The 19,533-nt window shown below is 38.0% G+C and overlaps 1 protein-coding gene and 1 long non-coding RNA gene across 2 annotated transcripts in view; both read left to right on the forward strand.

Annotated features, from left to right (window-relative positions):
• The window catches only part of pea15 (proliferation and apoptosis adaptor protein 15), a 126,987-nt gene extending 122,041 nt beyond the window's left edge, over positions 1-4,946 (forward strand). The window contains exon 4 of the mRNA XM_077202076.1: positions 1,394-4,946. Coding sequence (XP_077058191.1) covers positions 1,394-1,458 — 65 coding nt within the window. The 3' untranslated portion in view covers positions 1,459-4,946. The remainder of the gene's footprint in view (positions 1-1,393) is intronic.
• Positions 1-16,360, forward strand: part of LOC143710834 (uncharacterized) — a 146,471-nt gene extending 130,111 nt beyond the window's left edge. The window contains exon 2 of the long non-coding RNA XR_013194655.1: positions 16,322-16,360. This is a non-coding gene — a long non-coding RNA (uncharacterized LOC143710834). The remainder of the gene's footprint in view (positions 1-16,321) is intronic.
• The last annotated feature ends 3,173 nt before the right edge of the window (positions 16,361-19,533 follow it).

The following is a 19,533-nucleotide window of genomic DNA, read 5'->3' on the forward strand; positions in this document are numbered from 1 at the left end:
TCCACTTCGAAAGGGAACGTCTTTGGTTGCATATGCAACCCAGTTCCCAGAGAAGGGAGAAGAGACGCTGTGTCTCGTTGACAAACCTCAGGCCCACCCCCTCTTTCCTTAAGACATAAGAGTTGATGTGCACCTTTTTATACTCACGGGCAAGTGACGTCATGGACTGCTGTTTACCAATTATTATTGGCTTTTGTTCACACGTGCCTCAGACACTGGTCACGCTGATGACATTCCCCATAGCATCAATACCAGACGGAATCCAGCATCTCATTCCCCTTCTCAGGAAATTGGGTTGCATATGCAAACAAAGGTGATTTTTGGGTCTCTGCATAAAATTGAGCTCCTTTTTTTCATACTATATCATACCATATAAGGCAACATACATATGCAATTTTTTTGTTTTAAAATTTGATCTATAAATAATTTTAAAATAAAAAATATAAAATAAAACATTTACTAAAAATATTAAAAATATTTGTATACAGCATGTGACCATTAACTGACATAAGATAACCATGAACTAATAATAAAAAACATTTTATTATTATTTATTATTATTACTTTTGGCTTAATTTTATTATTGACCTAACTTATTAACATAGAATCTCAAAGGGTACTTCAAGTAAGTATATTAGGGAAAAGAGGTTCAGCTGACAAAAAAGTTGAGGAATGCCTGCATTGCATGTAAATATGAAATGACGTGATTTTTTTACATTTTAATGTGTTTGAAAGACAAAAGCCTTCCAGAGACACTGATAAATGGTCAAATTGATCAATTAGTACTTATTCAAATGATAATTAATGTGTTTGTCAGGAGCTGATTAGATATGCAATGTTTAGAAAACACTTCTTAAAAGTAAAATGATTTCCATAAATGCAGTGATCAAATGTGGTGTGGATCTCAGTTTTCAGTGATAAGCCGCGTTTCCATCGAAATTACCCGGAACAATTTGGACTGCGCACGACTTTCCAGTTTCCACTGGATTCCGTGCTCCGCATATAAGCTTAATAAAGCCTGAACCTCATCATCATCAGTCCATCAGTCATATTTTTTAAACTCCATTGTTGATTTGAAAAGCAAACAACTCTTACTGTACACAATACACAGACTTTTAAAAAATAGTGGTTGAAATAAAATGCTACATGGAGTCAACCCTGGTCTGTGTTACTGCCATTGTGAGAATAACATGTAATCATGTAAACAATAGAAAAGTTACTGTAGTCTGATTAGGAGTATTTTAAAATGTAGGCCTAATATAATCTAATTACAAGTTCTTAATTTTTGGAATCTGATTATGTAATCCAGATACATGTAATCATTGACTACCCAGCACTGTGTGTACTGTTGTCTATAACAGAGTTCTCTTTGTGTCTCTCTTCTATGTTGTAGATATCATTCGCCAACCGTCAGAAGATGAAATTATCAAACTGGCCCCTCCACCTAAAAAAGCATGAGGTCAACGTTCATGACCTCTGCTCCTCATCCCCGGCACTTCATCTTGCCCATCATAGTCACCAAACCACTCCCAGCACCCCGCCCACATCACCTCCCAATGAACAGAAGCCAAGCAGCAAATCAGATTACCAAGATGCTTTACAGCCACGCCCATGCCATGGAGGCATGGCACACATGAAGAACTAGAACGGAAGACAAAGAAATGGACAAAAAGACAGCGACCAAAAGACTTGTAGTCTGGTTACAATTGTATAGTGAATAGGTCATAGGTCAAGTTGTGTGTCGGAATGAAAAACAATAATTCTGTGTTTGCTGACACTTGTATGGAATATTGGATGTGAGAGAGAGTTTATTTGGGCCCTTGATAGCATTAAGTGGGATTGTCAGAAGTTGATCAGACCAATGTAATAGGGAGTTTGCAGTTGCAGTTAATGTGCCACTGGCCTAAGGTGTGAATCTAGTTGTGAAACAGGTTTAATCACTGGATCACTGTTCCTTTAGACACATTTATTCCCTAGTTAGTAATGTGGGTAGACTTGAGGTTGGTACATTCCCTTTAAAAAAGCTCATATCAATACTTAAAAGTGTTACAGATAATTCATCTCGGAATTTGTGTGATTGCCACTTAGAAAGCCAATATTTGCCTTCTTTAGAAATTAAATGGTTTTATTAAATAAATAATTGTTGCAGGGTATGCAATTACCTAATATAGAATTACTACTGCTTTTATATTTCTGCATCATACTTCTATGAATTGTAGTTTATTAAATTATCAGTTATATCATAACAATTGTTATCAAACAACAGCAGTCTTATATATCATTATAATAGTGTTCTAGTACATATGGGAGACAAAATTAGACATTATATCCTATATTAGATGTATAACGGGCCTAAAAACAGGAAGAGTCCATCAAAACAGAACATGGTAGAACACAAAACTGATGAATACACACACACACACACACACACATACACACACACACACACACACACACACACATATATATATATATATATATATATATATATATATATATAATATGTGTGTTTAGTAACATTTTTACTAAATTTCTGCAGTATTTGAATCAGGAAATAGAAAGCATATATTTTTGTTAAAACTTTAAATTTGACTACTTCTACTGTGAATTGTTTATTCAGATGCCTCAGTATACCATTATGTGAAACATTAGGATGATATCACATATATTTTCTGTTTATAATTTGTATACCGATAGAGGGTAAGAAACAGCTGTGACTAGAGATATTTACGTCAAGGATGTGGTAAAAAATATTGTTAATGAAATGGTTGAAAAATATCCATAAATTGCAGCACTCTATGTGGCCAAAAGTCTGTATGGATCACATTGTGCATCCAAACAGCACATAATTTTTTAGGTGTCTTCTTCTATTTGTACTCTAATTTTTCCTGTTTCACAAAAGTAGGCTATATTTTAATAAGTATGACATTGATTTGAAAAACACACGTCTTTGCCAAACGTTCTAACACAGAATATTAAGATCATGCTGCGTTTACAAATATTAATATCATGATTATGATTGTGATATTCTTTGTGTTGGTAAGATTGCGCCTTTTATTGATACCATCTGCTGAAAGACTGTTCAAACACGACTCTAAATTTGCTTGATCACTGTGTTGTTGCTTAGCCCCTGTAGACTGTTGTTTTCATATTATAAAGCCAGAACGGTTATTGAGGACATGCCATGCGTGTTTTTATGCGTCTGCATTTCCACCCACGCATGAGGGCAGGATACATCATTCAGTTACAGGCTGTTTCTGCAACTCTCTATTTATTATTCTGTTGTGTGATTTCATTGAATCTAAGAAAACAAGTTCTAAGACCTTAGCAAAATCGAATCTAGTACTACATATTTTTTAAAGTCTGGAACATTTTGAAAAGATAGACTGCAACTGGCCGTGAACGTTCATGGCCCTTTTAATTTGAAATAGTTACTGTGGATTTCTGAGGACTGTAAAGAATGTCCTGTCAAGTTTTAGATCAGTGAAATGTAAACTTTATTTCAGTTGTCGCCACCCAAAAAGGACAATTCTTTATCATTTACATTCCGAGCCTGTATATTTGTTTTAAATATACTCAAAACTAGATTTTTAGTAGAATGTTCATAGAATGAAAGTGAATATGGACAGGTCAAGGCCCCAAATGGACAAAAAAGTGTATACTTCTGTGTATACAAGTGTATTTGGGGCCTTGACCTATCCCCATTCACTTACATTGTATTTGTGCAAGAACCAATAGCATTTAGTATCAATGACTTCAAACCTGGCATGATGCCTCTTAATGTACTGTAACACATTTGAATGCATGCAAATCCCCTTGCATTGTATGCAACAGTTCTCCTTTTTCGTTCCCAAAAATAATAAACGTTATATAGATTTGAGGGTGAGTAAATGACAGATTGTTAATGTTTGTCATTTTCCAAAGTGTAAGATCCAGATATATGCGACGAGTCACAAAAAATCCTGTCAAAAACAGATTGTAAATGATTCTTTTTATTATATTTTTTATGTTGTTGTTGTTGTATTGATGTTTCTCAATTACGTACAAATGTCATCTTGTGAATTTTGCGGTATGTGACGTGGTGATGTTCCCTGTCTTTTGTCTCTCTGGACACACGGCCAAACGCTCAAATCAGTCTCATCGGACACACCATGATCAGTCTTTGAATTGATTTGTTTTTCTGTTTGTTTTGTTCAGTTGATCAGTAATAATGTGGTTGTTGTTGTTGTTTTTTTTTGCATTCTCGGTCCTGTCATCCGTGGACTGAGTTCTCTGTGATATCTGATTCTTGATCAGCTCTCTATATGCTAGTTTTACCAACCAATCATAGACTTTTATAACGTCCCCAGACCAGCAACCAAGGGCTTTAGATGTCCTCAAGTCATTCACAGTGCATTTCATACCTGATGTGGTTCTGCCGCTCACATATTGTGTGCATGAGCACTTGTAGTTTAGCCTTTGTTGAATGATAGCTTCGTCTATATCAAGGGCATCTGTTAAGCACTGTGCTTTGCGCTTGAAATAATTTTACCAAGTGTATTTTCAAAACAGCGCCTCAACTGGAGAACATTGGAAAAGCCATATTGCTATCGCTCTCCCTTTTCCATGTTTCCTTTTTGAACAATAGAGGCGTATTCCGATGAATTTCCGCTGCCAGCAGGAAATAATGCCGAGCTCAATGGAATAAGCAGCGTCTTTCTCTAGTTTAATGCCACTTGCTTTCCTATGCAGAGAATAAATTCGGTACTGTGCACAGGCATCAACTCTAGACACACTTTCGATGTTGTTAATGACCACTACATGCAAGTTCTCTTGAGTATTACTGTATGTGTTCGGCCAAATGATACGATACTGTAAGAACTAAGAGACCACTGAAGCCATATACACATAATTCATGTCAATTGATTGTCAAATTGGATGTCACGGTATTAAAACATATCAGCCTTGATAATGCTGCAAAAGCTTTGTAATGCTGAAAATTCATATTGGCATAACAGAAATCACTGAATCTAGTCAAACAAAAAATTAACAAAAAATTAACAAAATTGAAATACTTTTGGGTGAATTGTCAAGAAAAGTACTCCTCAAAATAAATGTAATGAAAATATAATTTGCATAAGCACACAATATGTATTGATATAATTATTTCTCACTACTGTCATAGAGGTTTTTATTTTAATGTATTTTTTCCCATTACAATAATGACAATGAGGGAGGATGTGCTTATTTGTCAAAATAATGCCACAATGCAAAAAAAAACTACAAATCATTTTTGTTATCTTTAGCTTAATATAATTTTCTTTCTTCTTTTTTTTTGTTCTGACTGATGTTTTGTTCTTAAGTTGTACATACAAAATATTGTGGATTTATAAAAGTGTTTTATTATTAATTTATTTAATGCAATTGTATCTTGTTTTGGTTGTACTGATGTATGTTTACTAATTGGACAAAATTGGACAAAATCGTCTATTCATAATTGTAAATGTGTGTGTGATGGCTCAGATTAGGTCTGTTATGTTGGTTTTAACATAAGGCACTGGGCTCAAGATCCTTTTCTATAATCTTCTGTTTTAATAACTTTACAGCATCATTTAAATGTGTTTTTGTCAATTTTTGTTTTATTGTAGTGTTGTTCCAAATGCTTGTTCTCTTACTTAGTTATGCTTATCAGCATAATATGACAATTTTGACTGTGTAGTACCCATGCTTGTGTCATGTTGTGAAATGTTTGTATGAGAGGCCACTGGCTGTAAATGCAAGAACACCTTTAAGGTTAATTAATTTATGTAAGTATCAAATTCCCCGTCAGAATGTTAGAATGAGGTCTTGAGAAATGTGGAATCGGTTTGCGTGGAGATTGCAACACTTTATCATTATTCATTCATTATTTATCACAAATCATTATTTATGTGATGCGGTTACTGAGATTGTCAAAATATTGTGAGAGTGATTTTGACGGTATTGTAATATGGTGTAGTTTGAGGGAGTGGATTGTAGTACAGTGATTTAATGAATACAGGAACATTGATCATCACAGAACTGAGAAAAGAGAAATATGGGGATATAACTTATGTACGGTGAATCTCACAGAGAAATGTTAGGGCCAGTTTTAACCCAAAATTAAAACAATATATTATTTTATATGAAGAACATGAAATGTATTTTAGGACCATTAAGACTTGTTTTACATTGTAAAACTTTATCAGGTAACCAAAATTGATTTATTTTCTGAATTAAAATCAGCATTAATAATAATAGTTAATATTATTTATTTTTATTATTTTAGGGTGAAATATGTCCCAAAACATATCCTTGCAACTTTCTTTTTTTCTTCACTTCACATTTCTAAAATGTTTGGGTGTACATGTAAAGCCCTTGTAGAGAATGTTTGAGCTGAATAGCTCATGATAAACAAGTTAATGTTACTGCAGAAACGGAAATGTTTAAAAAAAGGCAAATAGCGAGACATGTCATATATTGGTAATGCACATTTGTAGCAGGAAAACACATTCAAATATAGAGCACATGCAAAATCGTGTGCATAAGAGCTATTCTTGTAACGTTTACACTGAGGATTAAAGCATGCTCTCATGCCATGACAAAGTGCCAACTGAATTCTTATTTGTTCAGAAGCTTAAAACAGACTTTATTATGCATAACTATTTATTAATCTCATGATAAGATGCTACATATATTTCAAAAAAGAGCTTGCACCCTAGAAGTTTTTGCTGTTGCAGTTGTGTTTAGTGTTTATGCGCTCGGATTGGTTCTTTTGGAGGTGTAGTGGCGTGTAAACTGAAGTGGGAATGCCATGCTGTGCTGAAGTGGGTAGAATAGCTGCTTGTAAATGAAAATAGATACTGAACTTTGGTCTGTTTTAGACTGATGTTGAAAGACATATTTGTTTGGGCATTTTATGGTCATTGCGTATTTATTTATTGACGTGTTGCAGTTGTTCACTTTTTTCTTTTTCTAAGATCTACATAGCCAGTTATCGCTTCACAAGACACATTGGCTTGAAACGCTTTGCAAATCGCTGATGTTTGAATCTCATTTTTCTCTCTTGACATTAACGTTAACCTTCATGGGCAGTGTGCTGTTAGCATTTCTTCAGTATTCTTTTTGCTTTCTCTCTTTTTTCTTACATTGCAGTGAAAACAACAAAGTGATGGACAGTATGAAAAAATGTTAGATATATCTACAGATGTGGCTTCTCTATTGGAGTAAATTTAGCTAAACCAAAATGATGCTGTTTTGTCATTGTGCTTAAATGAATATATAAATATTATATTATATATTAAAATATATTTGCTAACCAACAGATTTGTGCAAGACAGTTTTTTACCACACTCAGATAAAGTTCACAATGAAAAGTGTTTGCCACAGCAGAATGTTCTGATGTAAAATGCACAACATCACAAATGCATACTGTCAGAGCCGGATTAACGCAAAGGCAAACTAGGAACGTGCCTAGGGCCCGATTGGCGGGATGGGGCCCAGACAGAGGGACAGGACGACGACGACAAAAAAAAAAAAAAAAAAAAAGCCTATCTAGCCTACAATTTATTTCAATATTTATTAATTAACTAAAAATAGTGACGGTGTTTATCTTAACCATAGACTGTTACATTACGTCACATTAACGCCAGCCCATGACTGTATATATATATATATATATATATATAGAGGCGCAGGCGCCACCGCGCCAGCCAGTTAAGTCCGAGGGGACGTCAGAGGCGGTCAGAGCGGGACAACAAAGCTAGCAGGCAGGTGTGTTTTGAGTAGGCTAACATTCAATATGCTTTCGGGGGCGGCAAAACGTAAAAAGAAAAAAAATGAAGAGGAACAAAAGAAGAGACAGCGGGGGGCTTTACAGAAGTTTCTGTCGGGCAGCCGTCCGACAGCTGTGAACCTGCTCGAGTCAGCAGAGCCAGAGGCCGAGCCAGGCCCGGAGACACGGCCCGAAGACGCGGCGGAAGATGCGGCGGGAAATGCGGCGGAAGACGCTGTGGCGCCGTCAACATCAGTGCCGTCACAGAAGGACAAACTGATGGAAGAACAGCAGCCAGCCAGAAGTGAGCCCAATATTGTTTTGCAGCAGGAGAGTCTAGAACCGGAAAGGGTATTAACAAGCAACCCATCTGATCCTGCAAAGTGGGACCAAATTGATGACAGGATGTGTGAGTACTTTGCACTAAACCATCCCTGTCAAAATATTGGAGATTTCTCTGCATCACAGAGGAAATATGGAGACATTAACCGAAGCTTAACCAAGGAACATTTCTTTAGAAAAAAGCTAAATGGAGAAACCCTGTCAAGAAATTGGTTAGTGTACTCACCGTCTACTGGCACTGTATTCTGTTACTGCTGCAAGTTGTTCAGTATAAGACAATAAATTTGTCACTGGATTTAATGACTGGAAAAACTGTGCTAATCGCTTGCATGAACATGAGAATAGTATGGATCATCGTACTGCTGTGCTGAGTCTATCATTACTTGGAAATAAAAATGCACGCATAGATTCAAACATAGTACAGCAACAGGAGTCTGAGAGAGCATACTGGCTCAACATTTTGAAACGTATAGTGGCAACTATTCAGTTTCTTTCTTCACGAGGACTGCCCTTCCGTGGGGACGATGAGTTAGTAGGATCACCCCACAATGGGAACTTTTTGGGCTGCTTGGAGTTAATTAGTCGCTTTGATCCACTTCTGTCAGAGCATCTAGCCAGATATGGAAACAAGGGCAGGGGACATACCAGTTACCTGTCCTCTACAGTTTGTGTTGAGTTTATTCAGCTGATGGCTGAGAAAGTTCTATGCCATTGTAAAAGAAGTTAAAGATGGCAAGTATTTCTCCATCATTGTGGACTCAACACCTGACGTCACACATGTTGATCAGCTTGCTTTGATAATTCGCTATGTCCTGAAGAATAGTGGTGAGCCTGTCGAGAGATTTTTGGAGTTCATACCACTACATGGTCATACTGCAGAACACATGGAGGAAACACTCAAATCTGAGTTAAAAGAACTGGACATTGATTTGATGGACTGTCGTGGGCAGAGCTACGACAATGCTAGTAACATGGCAGGGAAATATTCTGGACTCCAAGCAAGAATAAAAAAAAAAAATCCCAATGCTGACTTCATACCATGTTCTGCACATTCTCTTAATTTAGTTGGTGCATGTGCAGCAGAATGTTGCCTAGAAGCAGTTTCATTTTTTGGCTTCATTCAAACTCTCTACAACTTCTTCTCAGCTTCAACTCGGCGGTGGGAGATTTTAACAGCCCATCTCACAAAATGTGAGCGAGGTCTGACACTGAAGAGCCTTTCCGGCACAAGGTTGTCTGCAAGAGCTGATGCAACAAAAGCTCTGAGATTTGGCTACAAAACTATACAGGATGCTTTGAACGAAATCAAAGTTGACCATGGAACCCCCAGAGCTGCTCAATATGAGGCGAGTCAATTAATAACAGTGATGGAAACCCTTGAAACTGCAGTTATGACAGTACTGTGGGATGAACTGCTGAGAAGAATCAATTTAACCAGCAAAGCATTGCAACAGGTACAAATTGATGTATGTACTGTTCCTATTCTGTACTGTTCACTCATAGAATACATAGGACAGGCCAGAAACGATTTCGATGTCTATGAAGCAGAGGCCAAGACTCTCACAGCGACAGAGGGATACAAAGCAGATAGCCAAAGGAGACGAGTGAAGAAAGTTATGTTTGATGAGTCTGCAGGTCCAGAGGTGCGGCGCTCAGGCCGTGAAGCATTCTTGATTGACACACATTATGTCATCTGTGACTGCTTGTCACAAGAATTGAAACAACGCAAAGATGCATACAAAAACGTGGAGGAGAAATTTGGTTTCCTTACTAAAACGAAATCAATGAACATTGAACAAATCCGTGCAGCCACAGAAAAGCTGAGGAAAATATACCCCCAGGATCTTGAGGAGGACTTTACAGCAGAGTTTTGCCAGTTCATCTCAATGGTAAAAGACGAAGAATCAATCATGGCAATGTACAAGAAGTTCCTAGAGCTAGGCTTGAGGGATGCTTTCCCTAATGTGGACATTTGCCTTCGCATGTATTTGACATTACCGATTGCAAACTGTTCAGGAGAAAGATCATTTTCTTTGTTGAAACGAGTAAAAACATACCGGAGAGCAACAGTAACAGAAAAAAAACTGAATGCCCTTGCCCTGTTGGCAATTGAAAATGGATTCACAACTGCCATGGATTTTGAAGACATCATCGAGGACTTCACCTCATCAAAACTCAGGAGAAAGCATCTGTAAATGTAAGTTTTCCATTTAAACTTCTAAATCTGAATAAGTAAAGTGAATATTAAAATCAAATGTAAGATGCATATAAATTAAATGTATAATATAGGGCTATACTTTCTACTATAATGAAATGAAATATGAGAAACAAACCAAGTATATTCAAACCTCAAACAGTTGTCTTATGTATACATTTTTATTTTTCTCCACAAGATTGTGATGATGCCGTCAAGACGTGTTTTTGCTGTGATGGAGGCCTGTGATGCCGGAAGGCTGAAGATTATCCCTGAGTGGAGCATGCTAAATGGTTTCCATAGTAAGTGTAGCTGTTTTTTTTTTTTTTTTTTCCCAAATATTTGTATTAATTTTCAAATAATAAAAAAACATAACAAAAAAACGAAACATGTATCACTCACACACACATTCACATAATCAGAGACCTGCACCTATCAGAGATAAAGTAAAACAACATTTCCGTCACCGTGTCAAGTTTTAAGTCACAAGAAAATCTAATTCAAAATGATAATAAAAGATAAAAACAAATGTATATTTTTTTTTTTAATAAAAGAATAGGCCCTACTTTACATATGATATAATAATCATGTATGGCTCCCATAATTGTACAAAGTCCTTTATTTTACCCTGGGAGATATAAGTCAGCCTTTCCAGTCCAATGCACTCTGAAAGTTCATTTATCCATTGTTTTATAGAAGGTGCTTCCATGCTCTTCCAGTTCAAAGCAATGGCTCTTCTGGCATGTAACAATCCAAAGTCCAATAGTCTAGTGTGTTTCTTTGTTTGTGAGATACCTGTAGGATATATTCCCAGTACACAAAGTTTGGCACAAAGTGGTATTTTAAGATTAGACAGTTCTGACAAACAGTTTATGACATCCTTCCAGAACTTCTGTATATCAGAACATTTCCATAGACAGTGAATTAGAGTTCCTTTATAATTTTGGCATTTTGTACATATATCAGGAATATTGCTAGACATATGATTGAGTTTTTCAGGTGTTATATAAACCCTTGTCAACCATTTATACTGTAATAATTTAAGCTGCGTGTTTATGATTTGTTTTTGCGCCTTTAAAAATGCTTCAGTCCATTCAAATTCCTCTATTTCTTCTTGAATGTCTTTCCTCCATGCGTTTAATTTGTCTACAGCAGACTCTTTAGAGTTAGACATTATTAAATTATAATATTTTGACAATTGGCCCTTTTCACCTCTTCCACCATCTCACAGTTTGGGAATGTACATAATATCTGTAGACCTGGAATGTAAGAAGTATTCCATCCATATACAAGTCTTTAATAGTCTGAATACCTTTAGTTTTCCATAGTTTAAATCCTCCATCCTTATATTTATTATCATTTATTGTTAGACAGTTTCTAAATGGTCTTGATGAATGTGAAGGGGTCATGTTTGCCTTCTTGTTCTTAATTACAACATTTATAAATGTTGTAAGCTATTGCATTTTGCAGAAAATCTTAATTAAATGTGCTGATTAAATGTAAACAGAGCAAATAAGATAAACTTATTTGCTCTGTTTACATAGTTTACTGACACCTATTGGTTATTTACTGGTACTACTGCCTTAACAATGACACTCCCAATGGATAAGATGAGGATAATTTAATAGCATTTAATAGAGCCGTGTAATGACGTATAAATAATGAATATCAAAAAATAGTCTGATAGACTTATTTTGGCATACAAACAACCAATTTGTAACCAAAGACTAGGCTATGTAAAATGTGAATTAACTTTTATTAGTAACTTTGGTAAGTTTCAGATTTCAATTCATAAATAACATAGATGGAGGGGGGCCCAAAAAATGCAGCCTGCCTAGTGTAGTCCATTTATTTAATCCGGCTCTGCATACTGTGGCGAACAGGACGGCCGAGGGACATGAGAGAACGGCGCGAGGCCGGTGGTGCGATTGCTAATGAGCAACACCTGTGAAGCACACCGGTCTCACATCTCTCACGGAGGAGCGGAAGCATAAAGGGGAGCGACGACGTTGATGATCGAGAGAGAACAGGCCTGTATTTTAGTTGAGTTTTGTTTTTTGTATTTGAGTTTTATTTTAGCCAGCAGTCGTCCTCGAGGGGCTGCTGGCCGTTATGTTTATTTTAGGTAAGCCAGCAGTCGTCCGCGAGGGGCTAAATTTTTTTTTTCGGGGGACTCCTACCGTCTGCCCAAGGCACCCAAGGAGCCGTCGCCGTCCACCGGGCGCCGAAGGAGCGTCGAGCCGTCCACCGGGTGTTAGCCAGCGCCACCGCCAGGCACCGCGGAGAAGATCGCCCAGCTGGTGGAGGACCAGATGGCAGCGCGTTGTGGGAACCGGATCATTTTTTTTTCCTCTCTCGATCATGTCGCTCCTCATGTCGCTCCTCATGGGCTCCTCACCGCGAGGCCGGTGGTGCGATTGCTAATGAGCAACACCTGTGAAGCACACCGGTCTCGCATCTCTCACGGAGGAGCGGAAGCATAAAGGAGGAGCGACGACGTTGATGATCGAGAGAGGAACAGGCCTGGGGCCTGTACCATGAAGCCGGTTTAGGTGGCTAGCCAGCTATGTTTCAGCTTAGTTTCCGCCAACTCTGGGTTTTAGGTACTATGAAAGCAGCTCGGCTTTAATCGGTGTTCGTTGCCATGGTATCTTACGCTGCACGGCTAGCCTGCTCCGGGGCAGGTTAAGTTCTGGATTCGAGAGCTCAGACTGAAGTTTGACCAATCAGCTGTGAGCAAAGAAACATATAGGTGACTTAACTGATTCCCAGCGTCTGTTCTCTGTTGCAATGGCTTCACCTTTTCTCCCAAATCCCGTGGACATCTCCGCGCAAATTGTTAGACGAGCACTTCGTAGAGAAAGAGTTTTTAGGGACAGACAATATCCCTTTGACTTTCCTGATATTTACTTGTATGAAAGATACAGATTTTCCGCCGAAGGAATGTCTTATCTTTGCGAACTTCTTGAGCCGCACATAACAAATGTGACTCGTCGAAGCCATGCACTTACTGTACCGCAAATGGTATGTATTGCGTTGCGGTTTTTTGCAAGTGGTACAGACTTGTATGCGGTCGGTGATGCAGAGAATCTAGGGAAAAACACGGTCTGTCGAACAATTCGCAAGGTGGTCCTCGCTCTGCAGGGGTACATAAATAGCTTCATTGTGTTCCCTGGACATTTATCCACCATGTCCATAAAAGAGGGCTTTTATAAAATTGTCGGTAAGATATATTGATAGGGTGACATCACATGAACAAATGTAGCCTTTCACACAAATTTTTTTTTTCTTCAAAAAAAAAAAAATCACACTTAGAAATCTATTATACAATAGTCTGCAGTAGCTACCTGTTAAGAAATGTTTTAAATATATATGTTTAATTCCTATTATAGGATTCCCTAGAGTCATAGGAGCAATAGACTGCACACATGTTGCAATCTCCACAGCTCTAGGAGAACATGAGGCAGATTATGTGAACAGAAAGTCCTTTCACAGCCTTAATGTTCAGGTAGGGCTACTATACCCTATGTGAAATTATTTTTATTTGCATTGAGATCAATCTTTAAATAAATAGTAACTAACAGATAGGACAATGATTTACTGTACATTTCATCTGCAGATGACTTGTGATCATGAATGCATGATCAAAAGCTTGGATTCCAAATGGCCTGGCTCAGTGCATGACTCACGCATTTTCCGTGAGTCTATTTTGTGTCAGCGCTTTGAGGAAGGCAAGTTAAATTTCGTACAGTACACTTTACATTTTTTATTTTAATGGCAAAACTTACAAATTTTTCCCCTTTTCTGTCCTATGACAGGGCTTTTTGATGGCCTGTTGGTAGGAGATAGAGGTTATGCATGCCAGAGGTTTTTGCTAACGCCCTATCCTGACCCCCAGACAGGGCCACAAAACCGCTTCGATGTGGCCCTCAGTAAAACCAGGGTCAAGATCGAGATGACCTTTGGCATCCTAAAGGCACGTTTCAACTGTCTTAGGCGTTTAAGAGTGTCACCAGAGCGGGCATCACAGATAGTGGCTGCATGTGCCATTCTGCATAATATAGCCACTATCAGAAAGGAGCGAGAACCACCACAAAACCAGCTTCTCCCTGATGAAATTGACCCCATCACACTTGACCACCCAGCTGGGGCAGCTGTCAGAGATGCGATCACAACACAATATTTTACTTAATAAAAGCACACTGACACTGCAGATTGGACTCAAACTGTTTTATTGGTCATGTGGCTAGGGAGGAAGAAAGAGAGCAAGAAAATTACATTAATAGACATTCATAGTGTTCATACTAAAGCGTTACTTGTTTAAAAAAAAGTTCACAAACGGAGATCTGTTTTTTCCAGCTGTTTGATCTCCAATTTAATTTTTTTAATTTGCAGCCTCCTCAGCTCACAGTCTAGCTCCTTTAGCTCACAGTCTAGTTCTAGGCTCCTTTTATAAAGGGCCCTGACTGAGTCTGTTTCCACCTGAAACAATTCCACCACAAACATGATCATTACAAGTTTTCTGGAGGTTGATCAAATCACAAAAAGTGGCATGACTATCTACAAACATAGGACTGACTGTAATTTATGTCAAGGGTTTAAAGCATTACCTTGTTCACATTCCTTCTGTAGCCCATTGAGGTAGAGGATTCAGTTTCTGGGGCAGGTTGTGAAAAATCCTACAATAAAAGAGATTTGTAAGGGCCAGTCACTTAATTATGACATTCAAATGTGTGCCGTAATAAAAAGCCCAGTGCATTCACCTCAGCAACTGTCTCAGAACACACAGACAGAGTGTCTTCATCATTTGGTTCACCCTAATAAATAAAAGGCAAATATAAAGCATAACTGTTATAAAGCAGGCTATGTTCATGGTGTTCTGTCTGCTGCATATACTGACCTCTGTGTGGGAGACTGTGTGCATGTGTGCTGGCTTCAACAGGGACACTGTATTTCCCTCTACTGCAGAACAGAGTCAGCCAAATTTAACCCTTTTTAAAACATTAGTAATGCATTGCACACACATACCCAGTGTCACTTGCTTCGAGGAGCCAGCACCAGGGTCAGACTGTACAGCACTTGCAATGCCATCCATAATCGGCCGTCCCTTATTATTACTCAGCGCCAACTCCTCGGCCACAGTGTAATTTTGAGGAGGTGGCCCTCCCCCAGTTTTCCTGATTTCACATTTTTTTCTGTTTGCTGCAAACAAGTTTTTATGAATAAATGTTCACAAAAATAATAAAAGGTTGTGGTAAATACTCACCACTTTGAATTATATTTTTATATTTTGTCTTGATCTGCTGCCAAGAACATTTGGAGTTGGGGTTGCATCTAAAAATATATGAATATCAATCTTTCTTAGGAATAGCCTATACATTCACATTTTACATACATCTACACACACGTATGTACAGTATGCATGCATGCATGTATATCAACACGAATACACACATGTTATTTTAGCATTTAATACATTTTTAATATGATTACATCATTTTACATTAATTGTGTAACTTACGCACTAACGCAATCAGCAATCTTCCTCCAAGAATCTTCTCTTGCTTTGGCAGCAGATACAGTGTTACTGCGTGCTTGAAAAACACTTTTATATTCTTCATATTTTTGAATAATTATCTCTTGCTCCTGCGCGGAAAAATATATAGCTCTCGCTCTATCCATTTCGAACGCGATTGGTTGTTCAGTGCCGACGTCACTCTTTTATGTGCACGCGCTCGTGGATTAATCATAAGTTAAGATCAAAGCCTGAGTTGACAGAGAAAGTTGATGAGCTGCGTCATGGTACCAATAAAGCCTGATTGCATCGGTTCGGTTTTGTCAACTCAAAACTAATCCTGTAACCCCGAGTTTGTTCAGCTACCTTCATGGTACAGGCCTCTGTATTTTAGTTGAGTTTTGTTTTTTGTATTTGTGTTTTATTTTAGCCAGCAGTCGTTATGTTTATTTTAGGTAAGCCAGCAGTCGTCCGCGAGGGGCTGTTGGCGGTATTTTAGTTTGGTTTGTTTTATTTTAATAAAGTTTATTTGAATGTTCGCCGGTTCCCGCCTCCTTCTTCCCTGAACATTGCTACACATACATTCATGGTAATAATTATTTTTGCTTTCCAGGGTTGCTTTAAAATGAGAATCTAACAGCAATTTTGCTGTGGATCTAAAGTGATCAATCAGAGCTCATTAGAAAAGTCAGTAATGCCCATCAGCACATGGGCAGGTCACATATAGATCGGACAAAAAAATTATTTTTAATGTTTTTGAAATAAAGGCTGCATTTATTTTATACAAAATTAAGTAAAAACATAGTAAAATGTAATTTGTTCTTGTTATGGAAACCTGAATTTTTAGCATCATTACTCCAGTCTTCAGTGTCACATGATCCTTCAGAAATCAATATTATAATTTGCTGCTCAAGAAAGACATTTAAAAATCATTTTTCAACTTTGATTATAATAATAAATGTTTCATGAGCAGCAAATCAGCATAGCATAATTTCTGAAGGGTCGTGATAATGAAGACTGTAATGATGCTTTACATCACATGAATAAATTACTATCAGGATTGGGGTTCATGGATGAGGCGAGGACTAAATAATGCCGAATTGATAGGCTAAAAAAAATAAACCCCCCAGAGGGGGAACAGCAGCTGGTAGTGATGTTACGTATGACACTGAAGCTTCGATGTGCGATACGCACATGGGACGCAATTTCTATTGAAGCCCTGTATCGGGGTGTGTATTGGTTTCCCCGAGTCACGTGATCGATGACAAATGAAGCCTCACATTCTGTCCAATCACGTGCGCGTTTCGCTTTGGGTTTCAGAAGGCTCGAACCCAAGATCTTACTTATAAGGGTAGTAAAACAGTTGTTCGAAGGCTTGATTGTGTTTGTGGGGTGCACTATAACATGTGTTCATGGTTTGTTTTTAAAAAATTGCATTATTTTTCATATATTTTACCTTTATTCTACACTGCTCTGTCCCTCCTTGTAAAAACAGTCTGATGGTTTCCGGGTTCCATGAAGCCAGTCCCTCAAAAATACGCAATGGTCTCAGATTGGTTAGCTGGCTCAGTGTGTTGTAATTTATCTAACCGCCTAGTGCACGTTTTTCGGAAACGTCACGCCCCGTACCTTTACCAGTTTGTGCTTTGGTGTATTATAAACAATGGCGTCAATAAAACCAAAACCAATAAAACCATTTTCGGACCCAGAGAATGTAAGTGAAGATGATCGAGCAGGACCTGTTCAAGAACGGCTGTTAAACGACGTTTCAGAAAGGTTAGTTTTTAGGTGTTCAAGCACGAAGTGCTGAAAACCTATTGTATTTGTGCTGATTTTTATTATTATTATTATTCTGCCGTAAAACGCATCGTGCAGACCAAACCGTAAGTGCTAGAGATATTTGGGTTTAAGGTAGCACAGAAATCGAGGAGAGGTTGAGAGAATATGAGCCCGATTGGCCCATAGGTGGCGCACACTCAAGTGTCTTATATCATTGGAAAGCTGGACTCCTGAAGAACAAAACGTATATATCTGATTTCATTTCCGGTATGCAATTTTTTCCGCCATTTTGAATTTTGTTGAAAAACTACTTTTGCAAACTAGTCCCTGGTTTTTCGCCCGATCGGAACCAAACCAGTGCAGAAATGTTCTCTGGAGTCTGAATATCAATAATTATCAAAAAAAAGTTGAAATTTTGATTCAGGTTCGCTAGGGGGCGCAAAATGAACGTTGTGGGCGGAGCCTATTTTACTAAAATGGTTATAACTCAAGAAGTAAATGAGATAGCTTCACCAAACTCGGTACACATGTGAATGAGTTCATTCTGAGGTCACAGTAAAAAAATCGCGACGATCAAACACTAGGTGGCGCTATAATGTGAAAAAAACATAAAAAGGGCTCTGACCAGCTGACCGTTAGTCCGATTGACTTGAAAATTGGTATGCAGTGTCTTGGTCCAAGGCCCCATGTATGTGTATGAGGACATTGGCGTATCTCAAAAAACATGGCCGCCATCAACCAATGAAGTTTGAGCACCTATGAGACGAGGTTAACGGAGGCCGATCGGAACGAAACTCGATGGGCACGTTCGACTTATGGCCCTAGAGGCCTGTAAGAATTTTGAAAGAAATCGGCCACTAGTTGGCGCTAACGAGTTTTACGGCTCTGTAATCACGTGGTGTTGCACACATCCCCACAAAATGCATATCATTTGATAGATCTCCTCATGTTGAACAAATTTGCCTCTAGAACCATTGCTGTCAATCAAACCGTTCATTAAATATTCATGAATATGTTAAAAACCTACTTTTGCGAACTAGTCCCTGGTTTTTCGCCCGATCGGAAACAGACCAGTCTAGGACAATTCTCTGGACTCTCTAGATCAATAATTATCAAAAAAAAGTTGAACTTTACCCTTTGGTTCACTATAACAGTGTCATTTAGAAAAGGGGCGTGTCAAAATACACTCAAAAGCCTATAAATCATAAATAAAAAATCAGAACTTCACAAAAATTGATGAGCATATGTGTCCTAACATGGTGAAGAAGCATGCACAGTTTCATGGAGATCGGACCATAGGTGGCGCTATAACTGTTAAAAAGCTTTAAAATCATATATATCCTATGGTAAATTGCCTGTTTAAAACCAGTGCAGTACAATTCTCTGGACTCTCTAGTATAGATCAATAATTGTCAGAAAAGGTATAACTTCTTCATTTGGATGCCTATAATAGGGTTTAAGACCAGCTTTGATTACTATATTAAACAGCTTTGATGACTATAACAGCCAATAAGTGGTATTTTACAATAAGTGGACCTGCTGTCATTTCATCATACTAATCCCTAATATTGTTACATATAATTCATATTTAGACTTTATAAAATCATTATTTTAACATTTACAATCACATTTTGTTAAAATTCATGTATTATTCACAATTGTGTCACAGGAAGGCTCAGGCTGAAAACGAAAGTATAACGTTAGGCCTAGCCCTCCCAGTACAAATTCACTCATAACTCGAAAACGCGAACTCCCTGCGCGCTCAAATTTGGATGGTAAAGTCCTCTATTGGGCCTTGATCGAAATCTATCGTCGCGGGCCTCGGGAGCGCCCCCCCGCGGATCGCTAATTCGCTAATACGCCAAAAAACTGGTTTGCCTTAGTGCAGGATATTAGTGAAACCAAGTTGTTTAAAATGAAAGTGAGCCAATA

This window comes from Siphateles boraxobius, unplaced genomic scaffold (genome assembly GCF_051911475.1).
Source record: "Siphateles boraxobius isolate OS27281-9 unplaced genomic scaffold, OSU_SipBor_1 48, whole genome shotgun sequence".
NCBI lineage: Eukaryota > Metazoa > Chordata > Actinopteri > Cypriniformes > Leuciscidae > Siphateles > Siphateles boraxobius.